At 47.1% G+C, this 22,980-nt stretch overlaps 1 protein-coding gene across 1 annotated transcript in view; it reads left to right on the plus strand.

Annotated features, from left to right (window-relative positions):
• The window catches only part of cacna1ia (calcium voltage-gated channel subunit alpha1 Ia), a 184,512-nt gene that overhangs the window by 77,736 nt on the left and 83,796 nt on the right, over positions 1 to 22,980 (plus strand). Inside the window, exons 9-15 of the mRNA XM_041177622.1 lie at positions 6,724 to 6,875; positions 8,889 to 9,074; positions 11,945 to 12,062; positions 14,389 to 14,544; positions 15,242 to 15,332; positions 15,964 to 16,139; positions 22,177 to 22,617. Coding sequence (XP_041033556.1) covers positions 6,724 to 6,875; positions 8,889 to 9,074; positions 11,945 to 12,062; positions 14,389 to 14,544; positions 15,242 to 15,332; positions 15,964 to 16,139; positions 22,177 to 22,617 — 1,320 coding nt within the window. The remainder of the gene's footprint in view (positions 1 to 6,723; positions 6,876 to 8,888; positions 9,075 to 11,944; positions 12,063 to 14,388; positions 14,545 to 15,241; positions 15,333 to 15,963; positions 16,140 to 22,176; positions 22,618 to 22,980) is intronic.

Genomic DNA, 22,980 nt, shown 5'->3' on the forward strand with positions numbered 1-22,980 from the left:
CGCACATCCAGAAGCGCTCAGCGCTACCATTGTGGGCGGTGGGGTGGGGGGGGGTGGTGGGGGGAGGAGGGAGAGTCGGAGCCTGCGCGAAATAGCGCCGAAATCTCCCTGAGGCACGGAGCTGCCTCAGGGAGATTAAGTTCAGAATGAAAAATTGAAACAAAGAATTTTAAAAATTATTCAGGCATGCCCCCTCATGTCACGTGAGCTGGGACATGTTTAGGAATATTCATGAAGCATTTTGTTGAATTAATGAACCCTTCTTGAAACCTCTTCCCGCCCATGGATGAGGTTCAATGAGAAATGCGAAGGCCACCTGGGCTCTTCGACTGCCCCACCCCGCCCTTCCCACCCCACACCACCCCCCCCCGCCCCCCCCGCAACCCCCCCCCCCCCACCCCACCCCACTCCCCCCCACCAACCTTAAGGTTGGACGGGCAGCCCTGACAATTAGTTTAATTAGATTATTAATGGCCTGAAAAGGCCTTTGACAGTTTGGCAGGCACGCAGCCGATTCCAGTGCGTGACCGCCGAACTGAAGCTCGGAATGACGCACAGTGATGGGACGCACGCCCAGCATCATCGCGCGTCATTTTATGTATCACTGTGCAGGGCCCATCCCCCCGCACGCCAAACAGAAGCTTCTGTCCCAGGTGTTCAATAAAGAGCAATTGTTGGCCAGCACACCATGGAGAAATCACTACTGCTCTTCTTCAAAATGGGACCTCCCTCAATCCCTGGTGGGTCGGTTTTGTAAGGGGATGGAAGGGTTAATTCCAATTATGTGCACAATACACTGGCATCTCACCTCTGACACCCAGGTTTAGATGCAGCTGAGACAGATGGTATCGGAACCTCATCTGTCCGAAGGCTGTGAGGTGAAATAAATTTGATGGGTATTAATCCAGTTCTTCCTGGATGTGGACATGCAAAACTAAGCTAATTGGCAATAAAGTTGCATTCTCACTTAGAGGTCACAGGAGAGCTGGTATGCAAAATGGAAAAATGTCACATTAACACAAGAACTGGTAAAGAGCATAAAAAACTATCCTAATTTTGAACTCAATTAGCAATCTCGTTATTAAAGGACAAAGAAAGTCAGTGTGCAGGGTGTGGGTGGATGGAATGATGCTCTAATAGGGAACTCATTCTATAAGATTATTTAAGGAAGAGTAGCCTGTGTTTACCTATGTTATACCTGACCAGAGAGGGTTTGATGCTTAACCCTCTACCCAAAATTGAAAGTATCCCAATCTCGAGCAGTAATATCCCCAAGAAAGTCCTGAAAATGCTTGAAATGGACAGTTGATTGTTACAATCCCTGTGGGGGAAGCCATAAAGCAAAATAACCAAATTTACCAAATGATCCCCAAATGAAGAAATTGCCAACAAGATCTCACTTCTTCTCACTTTTATTTTAACATGAATCAGAACCAATACCAATTATCATGAATTAACAGGCAAATGGCATATCAAATAAAAAGGTAAATTTCACTTTAGATAATCAGCGCAACAAAGGTATGTCTTACATAGCTACAAGCAGTCACATCACTCCCGTGGACATGTGGCATCATGTGCAGTTCCAAAGTTATCTAGTTCGGCCTCTCAAAGGAACTTTCACTTTCCCATACAATCCATTCAGCCCTCGAATCGGGTTCACTGGCAGCCATATTCCATCTGAAGTCCCTGCAGACGATTGTTACCCGAATGGCACACTGCTGCAGAACCTCCTTAGCAGGTTCACCACAAACTTGATGGTACAGATCCCCAGAGACTCCTTTATCTGGACCCTTTAATAGCCCCCATTAAACAGTCTTCTCAGCTCTGGGAAAACTAAAATAGCAGCTGTAAAATTGTCCAATTCACAATCCCTGCTCTAATCCTGTCTTTGGCTTTATGTCCTATTTAACTAACTAATTACACACACACACACACACACACACACACACCTCCTTGTAAATGTGCCTTTTCTGTTCTCCCCTTTGCTGCATCTCCCCTTTGTCTGCAGCTCTCCTTTGTGTCTGGCGATGTGACTTTTATGTGTTAACTTCCTACCTATTGGCACTGCTTCCAGATCATGGGTTGTTAGATCACATGGACCAGTATTTCTAATTATTCAAGAAAATAACAGTTGATCATTTTACAATTGATGCCAACTCTTAACAGTCCTTTCCAAACATTCTTTAAAACAATTATAGACCCCACAGACAGTCTAAAGAAATTACAAATCTTCCTTACGGCATTGCTTCCAAGTCAAAGGTCAATGCAGAATCCATCAGCACCTGAAAAGAACGACCATTTTCCCTAACATAGTGCACACAGTGTTTATATCTGCAACAGCTTGTATTTGTGCAGCATCTGCAACTTAGTAAAAATGTCCAAAGTGTTTCACAGGAACACAATCAGAAAAAATTTGACACCGAGCCACGTAGGGAGTTATTAGGATAGGTGACCAAAAGCTCGGTCAAAAAGATGGATTTGAAGGTGCATTTTAAAGGGATAGAGTGAGGTGGACAGGTTTAGAAAGGGAATTCCAGAGCTTAGCACCTTATTCTACTTTTTCTGTGTTGGGTGCTGGTCCATCTCCATATCGTTCCGACACGTGCTGCTTTCTTATTTCAGACCCTCCAGCTATGTTTCAACATTCAGGCTCAGACAAAATAATTAAACTTAGAAAGGACTAGCCTTCTCAGAGGGAGAGGGAAGCAGAGCCAAGCAGGTACCAGAGGACTTGTTACAATTTGTGCTGGCAATTATTCATTCGCCGTGAACCAGCCAACATTTATTGTTCAGTTAATCGGCATTTTATGAGAATTTGATGAGCTTTTCAAGAGAAAGGGGAAAGTGATGTGAAACAGCAGATAATTTACCCTTGACTGCTCATGTATTTTGGGAGGCTCCTAGCTGCACTGGAGTGGAGGGGGAGGGTGGAGGGTGGAGCTGGTGTAGGGAGGTTAGTGAGGAGGGGCAATCGTCCTGTCGACAAGGAGGTTTATAATAATGAACTAATTTTCGGTTGGAGAAGGAGCTTATTAGCATGCATAATTACATTTGAATAACAAAAACACACAAAAATAAACCCTGGAATCTGATGGCGTGAAAGACTGTCAGCATCTGCTGGCTCTTTTTAATAAATGCATTTTGAAATTTGTGACAGGAATGCGGAATGTTTTTAACATCTGCATTCATTACTATGGGGGATTAAAGCTTTACCTCCAACTGTGACTGATACTATTTATAATGAGTTGTCATTCAGAACTAAATATTAACAGATGTGCGATTAAGGGACCGTCTTAAAGTGACACCAGCCTGGCATAAGGATCTTGCTCTGGTTCACAGCGAGTTGCCCCCTTTTTTTGTTGTTGGATGTGACGTTTCATAATTAAATCTTTTGCTTTTGTTCCCATTGTGCTGTGAGCTGACAGTCTGAGCTCATTTGGGCTTTTTTTGTTCATGATCGAGGACTTTGGCAACTGTGACGCAAGATGCGGAATACCAGAACGACACCAGGCCTCAGCGGGTTAAGTTACAAGGACAGCTTTCACAAACGTGACCCGTGTTCCCCTGCGTGTAGGAGATCTAGGTGTTTAAAATGGTGGAAGGATTCCATCCCAAGAATACGTCCCGAGCAGCTGGAACGTAGAGCTAGGCTGCCAAGGAGGGAAACCAGGAAGCAATTTCTCATACAAAGGGTGGGGCACAGTTGGAATTCTCAGCTGCAAAAGGCCAAAGATGCTGGGTGTCAATTGGAGCTATTAAGACTGAGATCAATGGATTTTTATTCCTGTTGAGGAATACAATAAAAAGGCGGGTAAATGGAGTTGAGGTACAGATCAGCCGTGATCTAATTGAGTCAATGAGTAGCTCATTGCTCCTTGTTCTGAAATGGGTTATAACCATGTCACTTTGTGACAGACTCACATTCATTTCAGCCAGAAAGAGCTTGCATTTAGAAAGCTCACTTATCATGTCCTCAAGACATCTAGAAGCATCTTACGGCTAACAAAGTGAGTTTAAACTGCAGACGTTGTAGGTAAACATGACGGCTGGAGTGCACACAGCAAGATCCCACAAATAGCAGAAGATGGACGAGTGGTTATTCTCTCATTTTTGGTGATATTGGTAAAGGAGGCTAGTTGGCCAAGACACCGGGGAGAACTCCCCCGCTCCTCCTTAAATGGTGGACGCTTTACATTCAGCAGAGCAGCTAGATGGGACCTCAGCCTGTCCATCAGAGCAACCAAGGAAGGAGTGAGATTGATGAAAAGTCTGCCATGGAATCCTGAGCTCACAGCACCCATTGAAGGCTCGACAGTCTTCATATTGGAGGCCACAGCTTGTTTTTGGATACTATGGTACCTTGGTGATTGATCGAAGTTCATTGTGTACCAAAGTTTGAAAAAGTCTGAGAGGAGGCAGGTTCATTCAAGTGTGATGTCAAGGTTGGGTTTTTAAACACTGTGGAACTTGGGAGAAAGAGAGAAAAGTGCAGGCGGAATTTCACAGCCTTAAGCACAAGGAAGAGATGATACAGTCAGTATCCGAATATAGCTTGGATAAAAGTGCATTTGGAGTTTGGGATTGAGAGGAATCCTCAGAGAAACAATAACCATAAAATCGAATCGGATTGAATATTGAGTTCAACAATTTTAGATCATGAGATCTCTCCTCCATCCCCTCCCCCTTTCCGACCCTCCTTTTTATCCCCAATAATTTATATAGATTTTTCTTTTCCCACCTATTTCCATTATTTTTAAATGTATTTCCATCCATTGTTTTATCTCTACCTTTTAGTCTATTTCGATTCCTTCACCCCACCCCACTAGGGCTATCTGTACCTTGTTTGTCCTGCTTTCGACCCTTAATTAGCACATTCTTTAGATAATATCATCACCTTCAACACCTCTTTGTCCTTTTGTCTGTGATATCTTTTGGTTATCTCCACCTATCACTGGCCCTCTATCCAGCTCTACTTGTCCCACCCCCTCCCCCCTTAAACCAGCTTATATTTCACCTCTTTTCTATTTTTACATAGTTCTGTTGAAGAGTCATACGGACTCGAAACATTAACTGTGTTCCTCTCTGCAGATGCTGCCAGACCTGCTGAGCTTTTCCAGGTATTTTTATTTTTGTTTTGGATTTCCAGCATCCGCAGTTTTTTTGCTTTTACCATAAAATCGAGTGGGTTTGAGTTAGAATGTGAGGAATGTGATGAGGAGATTGGAGAATTACAATGAGGGAGAAACATCCCTCATATCCTGCACAGTTTAGGAAATGGGCTCCACAGTGTCCCCCTCACCCCTCACAATAGGGGTATGGTAGCATAGTGGTTATGTTACTGGACTTGTAATCCAGAGACATGAGCTCAAATCCCTCCATAGCAGCTGAGAGGAAATTTAAATTCAGCTAATTCAGAAATGGAACTTAAGAAGCAGGTGAGTATTCATAATGGTCACTGCGCAACTCTTGGATTATTGTAAAAACTCAGCAGGCTCACTGTTGCCTCTTAGGAAGAGAAATCTGCTGCCCTTACTCTGTCTGGCTGACGTGTGACTCCAGACCCACGGTTATGTTGACCCTTAACTGTCCTCTGAAATAGCCTGGCCAACCATTCAGTCGTATTCAGAAAGGTGGTTCTCTGTCACCTTCTCAAAGGCAATTAGGAATGAGCAGTAAATGTTGGCCTAGCCAGCGACACCACAAATAAAAGAATAAACTGCTTAAAAAGAAGGGTTGCCCATTTAAGACAGAGATGGGGAGAATTTTTTTTCTCTCAGAGGGTTGTGAGTCCTTGGAACTCTCTTCCTCAAAAGATGGTGGAAGCAGAGCCTTTGAATATTTTTAAGACAGAGCTAGATCGGTTCTTGATGAGGAAGGGGATGAAGGGTTACCAGGGGTAGGTGGGAAGGTTGAGGTGACAATCAGATTAGGCCATGATCTCATTGAGTGGCGGAGCTGCTTGAGGGGCCGAGTGACCTACACCTGCTCCTAACCCGTATGCTCACGTGTATTAAAAAATAATGATTTCCAAGTTATGAAAGTTGGATTTGGGATTTACAGACTGTTAGTGTTTGGCATAAAAGAGAGTTATTGTTTCAATCGTGAGGTATTGGGATTCCAACCATCGAGTGAGATTGGCAGAAACTCACTTGTAACTTTGGTGCTTATAGAATAAGAGTTGCATTTCACTGAGATGGATTAATGCTTCATTTAGATTGCTGTAACAACAGTTTTCATGTATCATGAATCATGGATGAATGTAACAAATGATTATTGATCTGTGGGAGACTCAGGCCTCCTCTTCCAAATGAAGGTTTGGACTTGATCTCAAGGACATTTTAAGCAGGAGGATCAAGGTTAAGTTTATGAGCTCGGAGCAAGCCAACTCCTGACACAATCTCTTCCCTTTTTCCCTCGCTCTCCACTATCCCAGACACAAACAAATGTATCTCTACACAAGACAGAAAGAGGAAGACATATATATATATATATATATATATAGACTAGTATCCACCCTGAAAGTGACTGTCGGTATCTGTTCTTCCCCAGGGGGAAAAAAAAGGGTGGTGACATGAGACGAGAGGCTCAGAAATCATCTTTCATTAAAACCTCTCTCAATGATTCCGAAGCTGCTAGGAAGTCTGGAAATGGGATTAACTCACAGTGAAGCTTGCTGATAGAGAGAAGCTGCCTCACCCGATTCTTTCTGTTTATTTCTTCCAGCCAGAAGAACTGACAAATGTCCTGGAGATCAGCAACATCGTATTTACCAGCATGTTTGCCCTGGAAATGATTCTCAAACTCACCGCGTTTGGATTCTTCAGCTACCTGAGGAACCCTTATAATATTTTCGATGGTATCATTGTTATCATCAGGTAGGTGATGGACAGCATCGGCGACATGAAACGCTCCCATCGCTGTTCAAGGGGCACCGAGGGCATTGGGCGGGGGGAGGGGAGGGTTGATGTTTCCTGCCGCTATTTCATTAAGGGAATGCATTGCATTTCTGTAGCGCCTTTCATAACCTCAGGATGACCCAAATCGCTGTACAGCCAAATGAGGTATTTTTGAAGTGTAGCCACTGTTGTAATGTAGGATACGCAGCAGCCAATTTGTGCACAGCAAGATCCCACAAACAGCAACGTGTTGATGAGCAGATCGTCTGTTGTTTAGCGATGTTGATTGAGGGATAAATATTTGGGATACCGGGGAGAAGCCTTCTTCAAAATAGTGGTTATCCGCCTGAGAGGGCAGGCAGTGCCTCAGTTTAGTGCCTAACCTGATAGCATCTGATTGGGACCTAATATGCTGGGCCTCCCCCAGAGAAGGTGACATGGGGCTCTCGCTGGCTCTCCAGCTGGCGGGCAAGACCCTCATCACCTGGATTACATTCCACCCCTACACTCTCATTCTTTGACCCACATGCACAGACACTCTCACACGCTCACACACATATCTAACTCTCACACACTTACTCATATACACACACTACTCACTCTCACTCACATACTCTCACAAACATACATGCACATGCACGTACACTCACTCAATCACACTCACACTCTCGCACACTCACTCACACACTTAGCGCTACCCTGTCTCACACTCACATGCACATTCATACACACTCATACACACTGTCATACTCACCACACATATATTGACACACACTTTCTCTCACCCTCACACACTCTCGTACTCACTTTCATATGCACATATACTCACTCTCACACACGCTCTCACACTCACATAGTCTCTCACATTCACACAGTCTCTCACATTCACACACACACACTCTTACACATGGTCTCAGACACACACTCATGTACTCTCTCTCACACGGTCTCTCACACTGTCTCTCTCTCTCACACTCACATACAATCTCATGTACTCTCCTCACACACACACTCACAATAGACCCATTTGCATTTCCATGCACAGCCTTCAAATCAAGCTCCAGTTTTTTTATTACATGGATTACAGGATTTTTTGAGGGGTGATTACATTTTCCGATTTTGTGCACTTACCTGTTAGGGCTATTGATTTGGTGAAATTCTATTTCCACTGTAAGGGATTTTGCAGAATGTTCTTTCAGATTCCTTTAGATTCTGTCTATTTTTTTGCAAAAATAACGAACTGTTGAGCTGGTTCAATAAAACCCGCATTTATACAGCGTACAGAACACCCCAAAGCACCCACAACCAACTTGAATTTTTGAAATTAGGTAGTCATAATGTAGGAAACACAGCAGCCAATTTGTACACAGCAAGCTCCCACAAGCAGCAATGCGATAATGACCAGATCATCCGTTTTAATGATGGTGGTTGTGGGATTATTATTGGTCGGGACACTGTGCCCTAGTCCAGAAAGCCAGAGGTGAAGATAAAACTGGAGCTAATATTTCCAAACTTTTCTAAGCATTCATTTACAGGCATACAAATTGCAAACATGTATCTCCTTATTTAACAGTCATAGTTTCTGCTCATTTTCATAAGTGAATTCCCAGCTATTGCCCACCACTTTCATACAACCAGATACAATTAACACCCTGGGGACAGTTCCCCTCTCTTTTTCGAAATAGTGGCCACAGGATCTTTTACTTATGCCAGAGATGGGGCTTTGATTTAGCATCTTAACTGAAGGATGGCATTCCTGACAGCACAGCACCCCCTCAGCACTGGCATGGGGGCGCCTCAGCCTAGATTTTGTGCTCAAGTCTCTGGAGTGGGGCTCGAGCCCCTGACTTTCTGCCACAGGGAGATGAGAGCACTATCTACACTGAGTGACAGATCCTGTGAACACTTGACAAAATGTGTGACCCCCCTGAAGCGGGTCCTTCTCAACCTGAAATAGTTACATGCACTTTTGATATCTCTTCCTCGGGGCAGTGTCTGCGAGATTGTTGGTCAGTCCGATGGGGGCCTCTCGGTCTTGCGCACCTTCCGTCTCCTGCGGGTGCTGAAGTTGGTGAGGTTCATGCCAGCGCTGCGCCGCCAACTTGTGGTCCTGATGAAGACAATGGACAATGTCGCCACCTTCTGTATGCTGTTGATGCTCTTCATTTTCATTTTCAGGTAGGTCAGTGCAAAGCGTCGGAAGAGCAACTTAAGACACGGTTCAACGCTCGGATCGTACCAACCCCCAGATCTTCCCCAGCGCCGATTTCATTTTTCCACCTCAGCTTTGCCTGGGGGTTTCCAGCTCGTGCTGGGCTGTGGTTCCACCAGCTCCGGCCTTCATCCAGGACCTTGTCCAAGATGCCAATGGGAAACTTAAGAAGTAGGGGCAGGGGAAGGCTGTTCGGCCCCTCAAACCTGCTGCGCCACTCAGTAAGATCATGACTGATCTTCCCCCCTCAACTCCATTTCCCTGCCCTATTCCCTTCATGCCCAAAAATCGGATGATCTATCCTGTACTTAACAACTCAGCATCCACAACCCTTAAGAATTCCAAAGATTCACAAGCTTCTGAATGAAGAAATTTCTCCTCATCTCAGTCCTAAATGACCGACCCCTTATCCTGAGATTGTGACCCCCCCCCCCCCACCCCTCCCCACCCACCACCTCTAGACTCTCCAGCCAGGGGGAATGGCCTCTCAGCATCTACTCTGCCAAGATCACTAAGGATCTTATAGGTTTCAATTAGATCACATCCCATTCGTCTAAACTGACAGAGCGTTGCCTCTACACAATCTCCCCTCCTAGGACACCTGGACAGTGAGTGCTGCAGGGCTGTTTGGCCATGAAAGGCATCACAGCAAGTCTCCCTGGGGTAGAAGATGATCGAGCGTTGGTGTTCCACAGGCACCATTGATTCTGCAGTGATTCGTCCTGCTTGGTATTTGGTACAAGCTTAGTTCAACAAAAATAACTTTCATTTATTTAGCACCTTAACACACTGCAAACAACGCCAGACAGGAAAGGGGTCCTCTGGACCATCAGCCCTAATTCACACAGGTGCGACAACCTGTGGATGACAATGTGGACTCTCCACACCCACCAACAAATCCATGTCATCCCCTGGGGGAGGCAAGAACAGTTCAAATCCCCAGGATCAGGGTCACTGGAGCTGAATATCAAACAAGGGGTCAATTGCTCCCCAGTTACATTGCTGTTCTTTTACTGTCACTGGGTCAAAATCCTGGAACTCCCTCCCTAACAGCACGGTGGGTGTACCTACACCACATCTGCAGCGGTTCAAGAGGGCAGCTCACCACCACCTTCTCAAGGGCAATTAGGGATGGGCAATAAATGCCGGGCCCAGCCAGCGACACCCACATCCTGTGAAAGAATTAAAAAAACGTTAATTGCTTGATATCTTCAGGAGTCGCTAAATTATGACCCCCCCCGAAGATTGAGTTTCCCTTCTCTAAAGGACATTAGGGAGTGTGATGGGGTTTTTACAACAGTGCAGTGGTTTCATGGCCATCATTGCTGCAAGGTTTACATTCCAGATTTGATGAATGAAGTGAATTTCAATGGCAGGTTTTGACCTCTTGCTGCCAGGTCATTAGTAGAGGCCTCTCGATAACTCATCCAGGAACAGAACCGTTCTGCGACCAGGGCCTATTTGGTTTATTTAAAAATGTAGCACAGGTGCAACCCTTGAGTTTGCAAGCATTGTTGTGCTCAACACAGCTGAGAACATCTGTGTTCCATTGTCCTTATGATAAAGTGTTAGCCCTCTGCATTTTGTACAGCCATAATCCTCTCCCAGGAGATTACATGACTGAGAGGAAAGGGAGGAGGGGAGGGGTAGGAATGCACTGGCCACTATGGGCGTGGGGCAGACTTTGGGGAACTAGCTGGTCTCTTCCTGCCCATATGATCGTATGGGATAAACCTGATCTCAGCCACAGTGGTTGCCATTGCTGATCAGCTAATGGTCAGGTTGTAATTTCTGAAGAGTCCCATCACCCTTCATTCCCACTCTCCATAGTCTTTTGCTTCAATGTGCTTCATCCAATGACCAAGCTGATAAGCACTGACACTTTCCCAGAGAGGTTGAGTGGGCCCAAACACTGGCTTAGCCTGAAACTCCAATTCAAAAGACAAACTTGCGTTTCTATGGCATCTTTCACTTGCACCCCCCCCCCCCCCCCACCTCCGCCCCGGATATCCCACAGCACCTTCGGCCAATGAAGTAGTTTTGAGGTGTAGTCTCTGTTCTAATGCAGGAGACATGACAACCAATTTGCGCACAGCAAGCTCCCTCAAATAGCAAAGTGATAATGACCAGCGGGAGGATTTCCCTCTTGTCTGGCATGAGGGCCCAGGAACGGCTGAGAAACTTACTCTTCCAGTTTGGATATTTTTATTCCATTCCTCCATGAGTTATGCTCTGTACTATGGACTACCATTAGGCGAGAGACTGGTCACTAGACCCCTGCAGGTGTAAGGAACAGCAACGTCCCTTCATTCTAGTCAGATGTCCCCATCCCCTGGACCGTCTGAAGGGAATTTCTTAAAGGCAGCCTTTTTCACTTCCCCGCTCCGTGACCCTTCGTGTTTGTATTCCAGTGCCTGTGTGTCAGTGGCAGGCCTGGGCTTGTGGCCCTGCCTGACCATGCAATTTGGCCTGGTTGCCATGACGATGCACAGCGAGCTCAACACAGGGGGCCTACAGGACATTTCCTGTCAGCACAAAGCAACATCAAACCTCACAATACATCTAATTGAGAGATATAACTACACATCAGCATCAAGTAAGGTTCAGCTTTGCTGCATAATTGGATATGAAGATTATGAGAGAAAATAAAGCAAATCACTGTGACTGTTGGAAACCCATCTGCGCACATTAGGGAATGAGAAGCTAACGCTTTAATTTAACTAAATGAAGAAGAGAGCAGATGGGGTTCATCTCCAAAGTCTTTAGTGGCACTGAATTGTTTGCATTTCTTGGTAAAATGAACTTTAACGTACTGTCCGCTCCTTCTCTTCTCAAGCATCCTGGGAATGCACATCTTTGGGTGTAAATTTAGCCTGAAGACTGACGGTGGAGATACTGTTCCCGACAGGAAGAATTTTGACTCGCTTCTCTGGGCAATCGTCACGGTTTTTCAGGTTAGCGTCGTGAGCGGTGCAGGGAAGTTGTAGAAAGGTGGAGAAGATTTGTTGCCAAGCTAACAGGAAGTTGGTTGGACTTACAGCAGCATATTGAATGCCAATAGCCTAAGGAAAGAGCGAAGTGAAAGCGGAGGAGGTCAGATGTGTTGGGGAGCTGGGGGAAGGCAGGATGGGCTCTGAGGAGTGTTTGGCAGCAGGGAGGGAGGGAGCTGGGCAAGGGGCTCCCAAGAGCAGTCAGGGCAGCTCCAACAATGGGACAGAGGTAGCAAGAGACAAGGAAGAAAGACTTGCATTTCTATAGCACCTTCCACAACATCAGAGCCTTCCAAAGCACTTTACAGCCAATGAAATACTTTGGAAGTGTTGAAATGTAGTAAACACGGCAGACAATTTTCACACAGCAAGCTCCCACAAACAGCAATTTGATAGGGACCAGATTATTTAGTAATGTTAGTTGATGGATAAATATTGGTCAGGAAACTGGGAGAAACTCTTCTTCGAAATAGTGCCATGGAATTTTTTTTAACCATCACCTGAGAGGGCACCCAATGCCTCGGTTTAACGTCTCATTAGAAATTCAGCATCGTCAACAGTGCTCCTTCAGCACTGCATGGAAGTGTCAGCCTAGGTAATGTGCAAGTGTTTCTGTGGTGGTGCTTGAACCCATGGCCTTCTAGCTCAGGGGCTGCCCTGAGTCATTGCTGGGCAGGAGATGCTTTGGGGTGATCCAGGGAATGAAGTGTAAAAACTTCAACCAGGAGGTTCCACTCTACCCAAGCACCAAAGGGAACCCAATGTTGTTGGGAATTGAACAGGAGTCCTACATGAAGGAATCGGACATTGGTGGTCCTCCTGAGTGAGCGATAGACCTTCTTCCTGTGGCCAGCCTTCATTTAAGAGCTGAGTACAGGCAACAGACTGATAGTAAAAGCTTTCATATCAATCCTGAAGAGAGAGGAAATGGGGAGAGATGGCAAGAAACAGCTGACCTATCAAAAAAGACTGGAGAACCAATAGAACGAATTCATGCCTGTGCCATTTGAATATGTTAATGTATCTGCTGTTTCAGTCAGGCTGGCTCATTGTGCCCTTTCCAATTGTCAAAAAATGCTCTGTTCCTATCTGTAAAGGGGAGTGAGTGCTTGATACAAAACAGGGCATTGAAGGGGCAGGGGGGTGGGGAACAAGGGGAAGCAGGGTCCAACAGGGGCTTCCCATACCAGAATGGTCAGGGGGGAGATCCTACAGAGCAGGGCTCAAACGCTGACTGAGGCTGAAAGCAGTTTGTCCACGAGCTGCCTCACTGCATCAAGTTCAAACTCGGATTTGTCTCACGCTTCTAACATAGCGAAACGATCCGAGGTGCTTCGCAGGAGCGATTATCAAAAACTTATCACATAAGGAGATATTTGGCCAGATGACCAAAAGCATGGTCAAAGAGGTAAGCTTTACAGAGCCCTAAAGGAGAAAAGGTAACAAAGCAGTGATTTTACGGAGAGAATTCAGGGTTTAGGGGCCCAAGGAAATGGCCACTGACGGTGGAGTGATTAAAATCAAGAATCCTCTTACAGAGACGATCTAAAAGGTGGGCTTCAGAAACCCAAAGGAAACCAGTGAGAAAAGGCAGACATGCCCACCATCCATGAACTCTACCTTACCCAGAAGGGCTCTTTGCAGGTTTTCCACAGCTTTGTGAGTGTTTTGTACAGCATACAGAATATGGTGCATATTCTGCTGTCGGTGGAATTGGCTCAGTCATATTGCTGATGATAGCTGGTTTTTTCTTCTGGTGTTTCACAAAGTTTAGGTTGGGGAGAAACCTCCTAATCAAATACCCAGAGTTTTTCTCATTTGGCCTGGGCCCAACAAATGAGAAAAAGGAGCAGAGAACCAGAACACCAGGTCTCTTACACTTTTTGCCCCTCTGTGAGTTTGCGATGAGCTTGGAAGTAAGTACAGAGAAAGATCCCGACTGAAACAGGAGCTACATTATATATGATCAAATGATGCAGGCATGAACCCTCCCATTGATTTTACCGGCCTTTACACTGGTACAATGCCACTTCCAAATCATCTACAGTGAGAATCCTGCGTCACTAGGGGCTCAGCTTCAGGTGAAAGTTCAATGACAGGGCAAAGGGCGAAATTTTAAAGGTTGCCAGCATGTATAACAATGTAAAGAAGTTTAATTGACCATATTTCAGATCATGTCTTTTGCTAAATGTCTTTCAAATGTATGAATTGCTAATCCTGAGTGCCGTGTGTCCAATCACCTCAGTGGCTTGAAGACATGAGCTGAAGTTTTGAATTCTGGCCCCCGCAGATCCTGACGCAGGAGGATTGGAATGTTGTGCTTTATAACGGAATGGCCTCCACGTCACCCTGGGCTGCTCTGTACTTTGTGGCCCTGATGGCCTTTGGTAATTACGTGCTCTTTAACCTCCTGGTCGCCATCTTGGTAGAGGGCTTCCAGGCAGAGGTAAGTAGTCACGATCCTTTGCTTGCTCATCGTCGTGCGGTCGCTCGAGAAAGTTGAGGGGCTGGGTGGGCTCGCGCTCTGTCTTCTCACCTCCAGCCGCCCTGGGAGCAAGTGCACAACTCTCCCCTCCGCACTGCCTGAAAGCATCCTTCAGGAAGTGGATCCGTGCGTCTTACCCTGATTCCTATTAGTTGTGTGCGCACAACACAAAACAGCCCAAGTGAGACTCTAAATGAACAAAATAGAATTACATAAGAAAAGACTTTCATTTCTATAGCACCTTTCAGGATCTGAGGACAATTCAAAGTGCTTTATGACTAATGGAGTATTTTTTGAAGTGTAGTCAGTGTTATGCTGGAAGTCAATTTGTGTGCAGCAAGCTCCCACAAATAGTAATGAGACAACCTGTTTTTAGTCATGTCTTTTGAGGGATCAACATTGGCCAAGTCTCAAATATGTCCCAGTAATTCCAGTAACAGGGTGCACTCCTCTGCTTGCAACTGAGCCACATTGTGAGGACACAGTAGAGGGAGATTTGCATTGTATCAAACCATTGTTCACTTCACCTCGGAATGCTTGATGTATCGTGTAGTTGATATTTTAACTCACCTGACCAAGAAGGTGAGACTCGGGGTTTATCCCCATCTTCACCTCGCATCACAGGTTGAACTTTCATCCATTGTACTTTCATTGGCAGGGAGATGCCAACAAGTCGGACTCAGAGGAAGAACGAACTTCAACAAATTTTGAAGACTGTGAAAAGATCAAAGAAATGCATTATTTATCAGGTAACAAAACAAAACAACATCTTTAAAAAAAACAGAGCAAGTGTTTCTCAGTGATGACAGAGGTGTTCGGAAAAAACTGTGTCCACTGGCAGAATGGTCAGTTTCATTCCATGTCCAGTGGCAGCACGGTCAGTTTCATTCTGTTTCCATTGGCAGGATGGACAGTTTCATTCTGTTTCCATCGGCAGGATGGTCAGTTTCATTCTGTTTCCAGTGGTAGGATGGTCAGTTTCATTCTGTAGCCAGTGGCAGGATGGTCAGTTTCATTCTGTTTCCATCGGCAGGATGGTCAGTTTCATTCTGTTTCCATCGGCAGGATGGTCAGTTTCATTCTGTGTCCAGTGGCAGGATGGTCAGTTTCATTCTGTTTCCAGTGGCAGGATGGTCAGTTTCATTCTTTGTCCAGTGGCAGGATGGTCAGTTTCATTCTGTGTCCATTGGCAGGATGGTCAGTTTCATTCTGTGTCCAGTGGCAAGATGGTCAGTTTCATTCTGTTTCCATTGGCAGGATGGTCAGTTTCATTCTGTGTCCAGTGGCAAGATGGTCAGTTTCATTTCATCAATGGTTTCCATCTGGTAAATTCTTGAAGTATCTAATTGTTGTCTCTCATTTTTCTTTTTAATGATTCAGAGTTGAAAGCTTGTTCGATTGCCATGACTCCCAACGGGCATTTGGACCTGTCTCCTCAGAACCAGTCAATAGGATCAAGGAGCTCACTACAGCCTGAAAACCCCTACATCTCTGCTGGGTCCCGGAAAAGCAGTGTGACCTCACTGACTCGCATCAACTTTGACCAGAAGTCACTGGTAAGGACCTCATTTGACAGCTGTATAACAATGCACACCAGGATGCATTAGTGGGCAGGTCCTTCACGAGTGAGTAAGACTTGTGTGAAAAATGTTAATCAATCCCTCGCCGATTGCCACTGGCTTACAAACGGTTGGCCAATTCTGGACGTATTCCAGGAGGTTTCACCTTATGACCGCCTCTGCCCCACCCCCATGTTCCCACCATTGGTTGCCTGACATATCCATCATCCTGGCACCCTGCCTCCCCATCCAATCAGAAATTCGAGAGACTCGTCGTTACCTGATTGGATGACCCTTCATTGTCAAACAGCCTTTCCTCCCCCAGCTACACTACACTTATGGCTAATAAAGGGGGTTTCAAGAAAATGAAAAACTCTCACTGCATTGAACTACGGAGACAGCTGCTAAATCCGATTGCTATAAGTGTAAACAAGGAAAATGGAACACCAAGGAAAAGAGACGGGAGTTCCAGGATCACAGGTACAACGCTGGAAGCCTTCGTAGTGGAGGTGGACAGGAGGGGTAACTCCATGATTCTGCACAGGGCCAGGAGGACATCAAGAACAACCCTCTGAAGGGATTGGGAGCAGGCGGCCAGAGAGGTCAATTCCCAGGGTCCAGCCCCAAAGACTTGGCAGCGGTGCCGCAAGAGGTCCAATGACCTCACGCGGGTGGTCAAGGCCAGTGAATGCACCTACGCTTGACATCTCCAATCCACTCCAATCCCCACCTCTCACACTGCTCAATGCACCACACTCCCATCACTCACTGAGCGCCTTTTCCCAGCTTTCAAGTCTCAGGTCTAGCATCCAGACACTGCATTTCACCCTCACACGCATCTCCATGATTCCAGCCTCGCAGCCACCTCTCACTGCTTCCACAAACTTCCAGCTATTCAGCTGTGGCACCCAAACACAACGCAGCACAATCACTGACACTCTGCCCTCTGCCTTGCCGGACAAGGTAGCACACAGTCGAAGGCAGCAGAGCAGTGCCAGTTGGGAACAGGACACCTGCAGTCCCCTCAGTCCGACATATCAGTTGGTTCTCCGTTTCATGGGTACAATTGTGGCAAAGCCCATAACATCCGGTGTTGCTGAGAGCATTGAGAATGACTGCACAAGGGCGGTTAGGGATGGGCAACAAGTGCTGGCCTTGCCAGCGATCCCATAAAATAATTTTATTTTTAAAGTTCCTATCTTATGCCCTTTCTTAAATCCCAGCTCACCCTCACCCTGCTTTCTGACGTGATGGGCAAGCTGCAGGTGGTGTGACCATGGACCTCTCGCATTCCGTCCCAGGCCCCTTCCCTGACCCAGACTTCCCCTTTCAAATTTCCTGCTTTCAGGTGCCCGAGATCTGCACCCTGTGCAGCAACAGCAGCTGCAGGAAGAAGAGAGAGAGCAAAACCACAGCACTGATGAAGAGGCCCCAACCCTTGGTCTGAAACTCGCAGCCACTGTCATGATAATAGTTGATTGTGGTAGTATTAGATACTATACTGTACTCTGTACTAGATATGGGGGTCACCTGACCTGGGTGTTGAAGGTCAGATAGCACAGGCTGGAACCTGTCTTGATAGAACTCAGTTCCTGCAGATATGTGTTTATATTAGGAAAATGTGTTATCGATAAAGTTAGCTCAGCTACAATGTCGATGGCCTGTGTGTGTGTCATTGAAACAAAAAAACAAGACAGTCACCAGCTCAGGTATTGACACTGCACGTACCTTAGAGACTAGTATAGAACACGTGCTGAGTCACCACACACCACTGGGCTACAATCCTGCCGGGGGCAAAGGATGATATAGGTGGAAGCTCACTGCAGGGTGTGGGGGCAGACGTGTTCTGCTGCAGAAGACTCAGCTGAGGATGGCATTGGGCAGTCTACAGGAGAGCGGTGATGGGCTTGCACGCCGATACACTCGCTGCATTGACCATGTCGAGGGACATGGAGGAGTCCGGCTGCAACTTGGCAAAGGGCATCACTCAGACACTCCCCTCTCCACCACCCCGATCCCATCTCCCTGTCAATGCTGTGGGCGCGGAGGCTCCATGACTGCCACCCCCATAACTGTAACTATCGCAGTGTTTGTGTGGACAAGTTCCCTGCCCCTCCCCCCCAGTGAGGGTACAGCAAGACCCCCTGCCGAAATCAGGAGCTCACCAAAACACCCCTGAAAACACTCCAGAGTGCTTCCAGAGCCTTTGCAGAAGTTATTCAAAATGACCTGACCTGCAAGGTGAGTGCCTGGCCCTTTAAGTAACTTCAGGACTGGGCCCTGCTGCTGCTGAATGCTTCGTCCTTAGTGGGTGACAAACGAATTCACCCTCTCGATCAGCAGCTTCCACCATTTGCAAGTTGGCATCACATCAGCTGGTAGTGACATCATGATGGCATCACTTCACACACTTCTGCCCCACTCAGGGGCACCCACCCCTTCTCAGCCTGGGACACCTAGAGTCACGCGGGAAGTGGCTGGAGGCGCTGGGCATCGCCGCTGGGAGGGTGCTCGGCTTTTGTAGCATCATCTCCAGTGGTGCTACGCCCTGAATTTCACGGCCACAATTTTCTTTCGATGGCCCAACAGCTTTTTCTTCCGGCTGTTGCTTGCAGCAGGGGCTCTGTGGATTAATCTGCAATTCTGGGGACTCCAGGGCAATCCTGGCAAGTTGGCAACTCTACACTTTGATGCCTTGAACAAAATCCCTCCCTCCCTCCTGACGCCAACTACATCGTCTGTTCCATAAAGTTGGACATATTGAACGAAAGGCATTCCAGCATTAACCGAGTGAACTGCTGTGAACGTGCTCAATCAGCAACACCCCATTATCCCAGCACTGGTTTGAGGAGTTAACCTGGACAATATCGATGACTGACTCATTAGATCCATTGTTTAATTAGTCCTCATCAACATTCTACCTGACTTGTTTGCCTGTCTGAGCTGCTGTTTGTAAACCAAACCTAATAAATCATAAATCGTGATCTAAGTTAAATAAAAACTCTTCCAGTCCGAATAGGTCAAAATATCAAAATAGTACAGAGCTCCAGCTGCTCATATTTTAGATTGAGTGTTTGGTTCAACTGGGTTTCTGGTTAACATGGGGGGAGATTTAAGCAATTCATTAACATTTAACATTGAGAGTACTAAACAGTGGAAGTACATACAGCTTCTGGTAATTACTGCTGAGAGTACTTACAACAAGGAGTGCTTGTTATTGATGGGATTAATATTCAGAGTACGCACATGTAGTGTTAACTCCCCCTTAACACTGTTCCCTGCATTTGGGATATGAAATGGTGAGTGAGAGCATTTAATCCTTCAGTCAAGTTCTCACCTGACAATCTGAGAGCTGTGAACCTGATTTAGTTTTAAAGAAGATGCAGCATGGAACCAAACCACAATTGGTCTCAGTTTGATTCCCGCTTTGTGTTGAGGTACCTGATCTCAGCCAGAGTACCTGTAGCATCCCACAATTTGCCTCACCGTCCCTGGGGTATGGATGGGGCAGAATTGTCCATCTCCTGTTGGAAGGCCTAAGGTATCAGATAACAACAGGATCAATCCCAGCTGTGATGCATGCCATTGTCGAACAGCCTGTTAACATCCACATGAGTGCAAGGCACTTTGCGCGAGAGATCAAGAAAGTGCTTGCATATACGCAGCTTGTTCCACATCATCACCACAGCGCTCACTACCAAAGGAACATATCACAAGGTTTTAACACTGTCCTATCAGTGAGAACCAAGTGGGTGGGTGGTTAAAAAATGAAGCAATGATTTACCAGCTTGTAGCTCTGCACTCTCCTGACACGACTGATTTTAATCCGCAGGCTTCCACAGGCAGGAGAAGTTATGTAGACTAGAATCCCATTCAGCCGAATGGGCCCTGATTGCATTTTAACAGGGACCTGAGTGGGGGAAAGTATTGTAATCTACCTGTGTATGCTCAGCTCTCAGTCACCTCCTGTCAGGGCTGAACAGCCACATTTTTCAAGTCCGTCGTCGTAGACCAATCACTCACTAATGCTCAGAACATCATTGGCTCTGGTGGTGAGACTTTATTCGATATTAATAACATGGTTGTGAGGCAGAGAAGTGACAAAGGTTTTTGCTTTCAAATCTTTTGGAGTCTGCTTTCCCTCTTGGAAACATCCAGAAGACTCAGTCAAAAACCGGAGTGTCCAATTCAGTCAGGTGGTGACCCCCTTAGACAATCTAGTGTTCTTACAAATCTCACACTAAAGACCCAAGCACAGGCTGACATGTTAGGACAGGACGTGGGGAATGCTGCACTATCAGAGGTGCCACCCTTCAGATGAGAGATGGCTGACCAATGGCCAGCCTCCTATTCCAGTCAACAGAAAGGATTTCAAGACACTGAACAGAGAAGAGCAGGGGAACTCTTCCCTGGCGTCCTTTTTTTTAAATTCATTCACGGAATGTGGGCATCGCTGGCTGGGCCCAGCATTTATTGCCCATCCCTAGTTGCCCTTGAGAAGGTGGTGGTGAGCTGCCTTCTTGAACCGCTGCAGTCCATGTGATGTAGGTACATGCACAGTGCTGTTAGGGAGGGAGTTCCAGGATTTTGACCCAACGACAGTGGAGGAACGGCCGATATATTTCCAAGTCAGGATGGTGTGTGACTGGCCCGACCAACATTCCTCTCTCAACTAACATTGTCACGTTCAGTCGCCTCGATCTCTTTGTGACACCTTCCTGTGCGCAAAGTTGACTGCAGTGTTTTCCCACCACCAGCAGGTTGTACAGCCGATCCTTATAGACGACAAAAGCAAGATTTACATTTCTGTAGCACCTTTCACACACACTGGGTGTCCCAAAGCTCCTTGCAGCCAATGAGGTACTTTTGCATATTAGCCACGTTGCAATGGAGGAAAGGCGGCAGCCAATCTGTGCACAGAAAGATCCCACAAACAGCAATGTGTTGATGACCGGCTAACCGGGTTCTCAGTGATGTTAACTGAGGGATAAGTATTGGTCCAGGCCCCCGGGGGAGAACTCCCCTGGCCCTTCTTCAAGAATAGTGACCGTAGGACCACCTGAGACAGCAGACGTGGGCTGGATTCTACAGCCTACACCGGGCGTGTTTTACCGCCCATCCCTGACCTTTTCCCCATAATACGGGTGGTGGGTAAGTGGCCCACGAGGCTGCCCCTGCCCTTAGGCCTATCAAGGCCCTTAACTACCCAATTAATGAAGTAGTTAATGGCCTCAATCTGCCTCCACTGCCATACATTGGGCAGCAGTAGGCAGGCCAGAGTACAAAGGCCACTTCTGAGACGGCTTCTTTATAAAAGACAGGAAGGACATGGGGAGGCCCATCAATTGGGATGCCTTGTGCACATTGCGCACCCCCCCACCCCCCCCCCCACCCCTGACACACACACACACACACACACACACCTCCACCCGCTTTGTTCCTTGCTGCCTGCCCCCCAAAACATGGCTTCCTACCTACCCCCTGCCCCGTCCTAAAAGCTCAGGGCTTACCTGTCCCTAGTCGCTGTGATCTTCTTCCTGGCGATTCCTTGTTGGCCCAGCGTTCTCCGCTTCGGAGTTCCCGCGTTGCTGGTACGGCAGGAGAGCTGCTGGCCAATCAGTCTGAGCAGCGGCGCTGGAGGGTGGGATTTCCAGAGGGGCTGTATAGCCCACCACCACCATTACTGCCGTGTGGGGCAGGCTTTTTAAAAAGCCCGTCCGGTTGGGACCAGTCCGCATGCCCCCCCCCCTTCCCCCACCCACCCCCACCCCCCTTCACCCAGTGAAGTCCAGCCCTTCAGCCTCGGTTTAGTGTCTCCGAAAGACGGTATCTCTGACAGTTCAGCATTCCCTCAGCGCTGCGCTGGGAGTGTCCGCATCTTCATCTAAGCCTGTCGGGTTAATCTTCCCCCCCTCCACACTGTTCCGGCTACTCTCACGAGTGAATGGCTGCATGTTTGAGGGAAGCGGGCGCGAGACCTCGGCACAATGGTTTAAGCGTCAGGGCGATGACCCATGTGACTTCTTCCTTTCAGCCGAGTCGTCGAAGCTCTCACTACATCCCGTGGGGCGCTGGCAGCAACTGGGGCAGCCGGAGGGCCAGCTGGAACAGCATGGGCCACGCCTCAAGCCTGAAGCGGAAGCCTCACTCCGGGGAGCACGAGTCTCTGCTCTCCGGCAACAGGCGCAAGATCTCCTCCTCCGACGACGACCCTGACGACATCAGGCCTGAGGTGGTCAATAGCTCGAGCCTGCCCTACCGTCGAGCACTCTCCCTGGACACCAAATGCTCCGGTGACTTGCCGGAACTCCTCCAGGTCCCGATCGTGCAACCATCGGGGAGGAAGAACAGCGTAGCGACGGTTACCATGGACCACAGGGACTGTAACGGCAAAGGCCCACCCATTGTGAAAGAAATCTTCCCAAAGATGAAGAACAGAAAAGAGAGGAGCGTTTACGATGAGGAAATTGACTATGTGAGTATTTTAAGATCTGCTTCAAAATGAAGGGAGGAGGTCAGGAAGCCATCCCTGTAACCCTTTCTAAAAAATAAATCCTGACTAACTTTAAAGGCCTATTTTAGAGAGGGCCTGTTCCGTCATTGTCAAGGTCAGGAGACATCGGGCCTGGAATTGGATCATTATCTCATCCCTGCTGTGCAGTATTGGCTTTACTCATTCCCCAAGTCACTAAAAGCACTTGTAGAGTGAACAGATGCTGTGGGTGTGGGATAATGTAGATGAAAAGCAGCAAGATACTGGGCACAATCAGCAGGTCAGGCAACACGTATGGAGAAACAGAAATTGGTTTGAGATCAAACTCTTCGTCAGGACTATTCA

This window comes from Carcharodon carcharias, chromosome 31, assembly GCF_017639515.1.
Source record: "Carcharodon carcharias isolate sCarCar2 chromosome 31, sCarCar2.pri, whole genome shotgun sequence".
Classification (NCBI taxonomy): Eukaryota; Metazoa; Chordata; class Chondrichthyes; order Lamniformes; family Lamnidae; genus Carcharodon; species Carcharodon carcharias.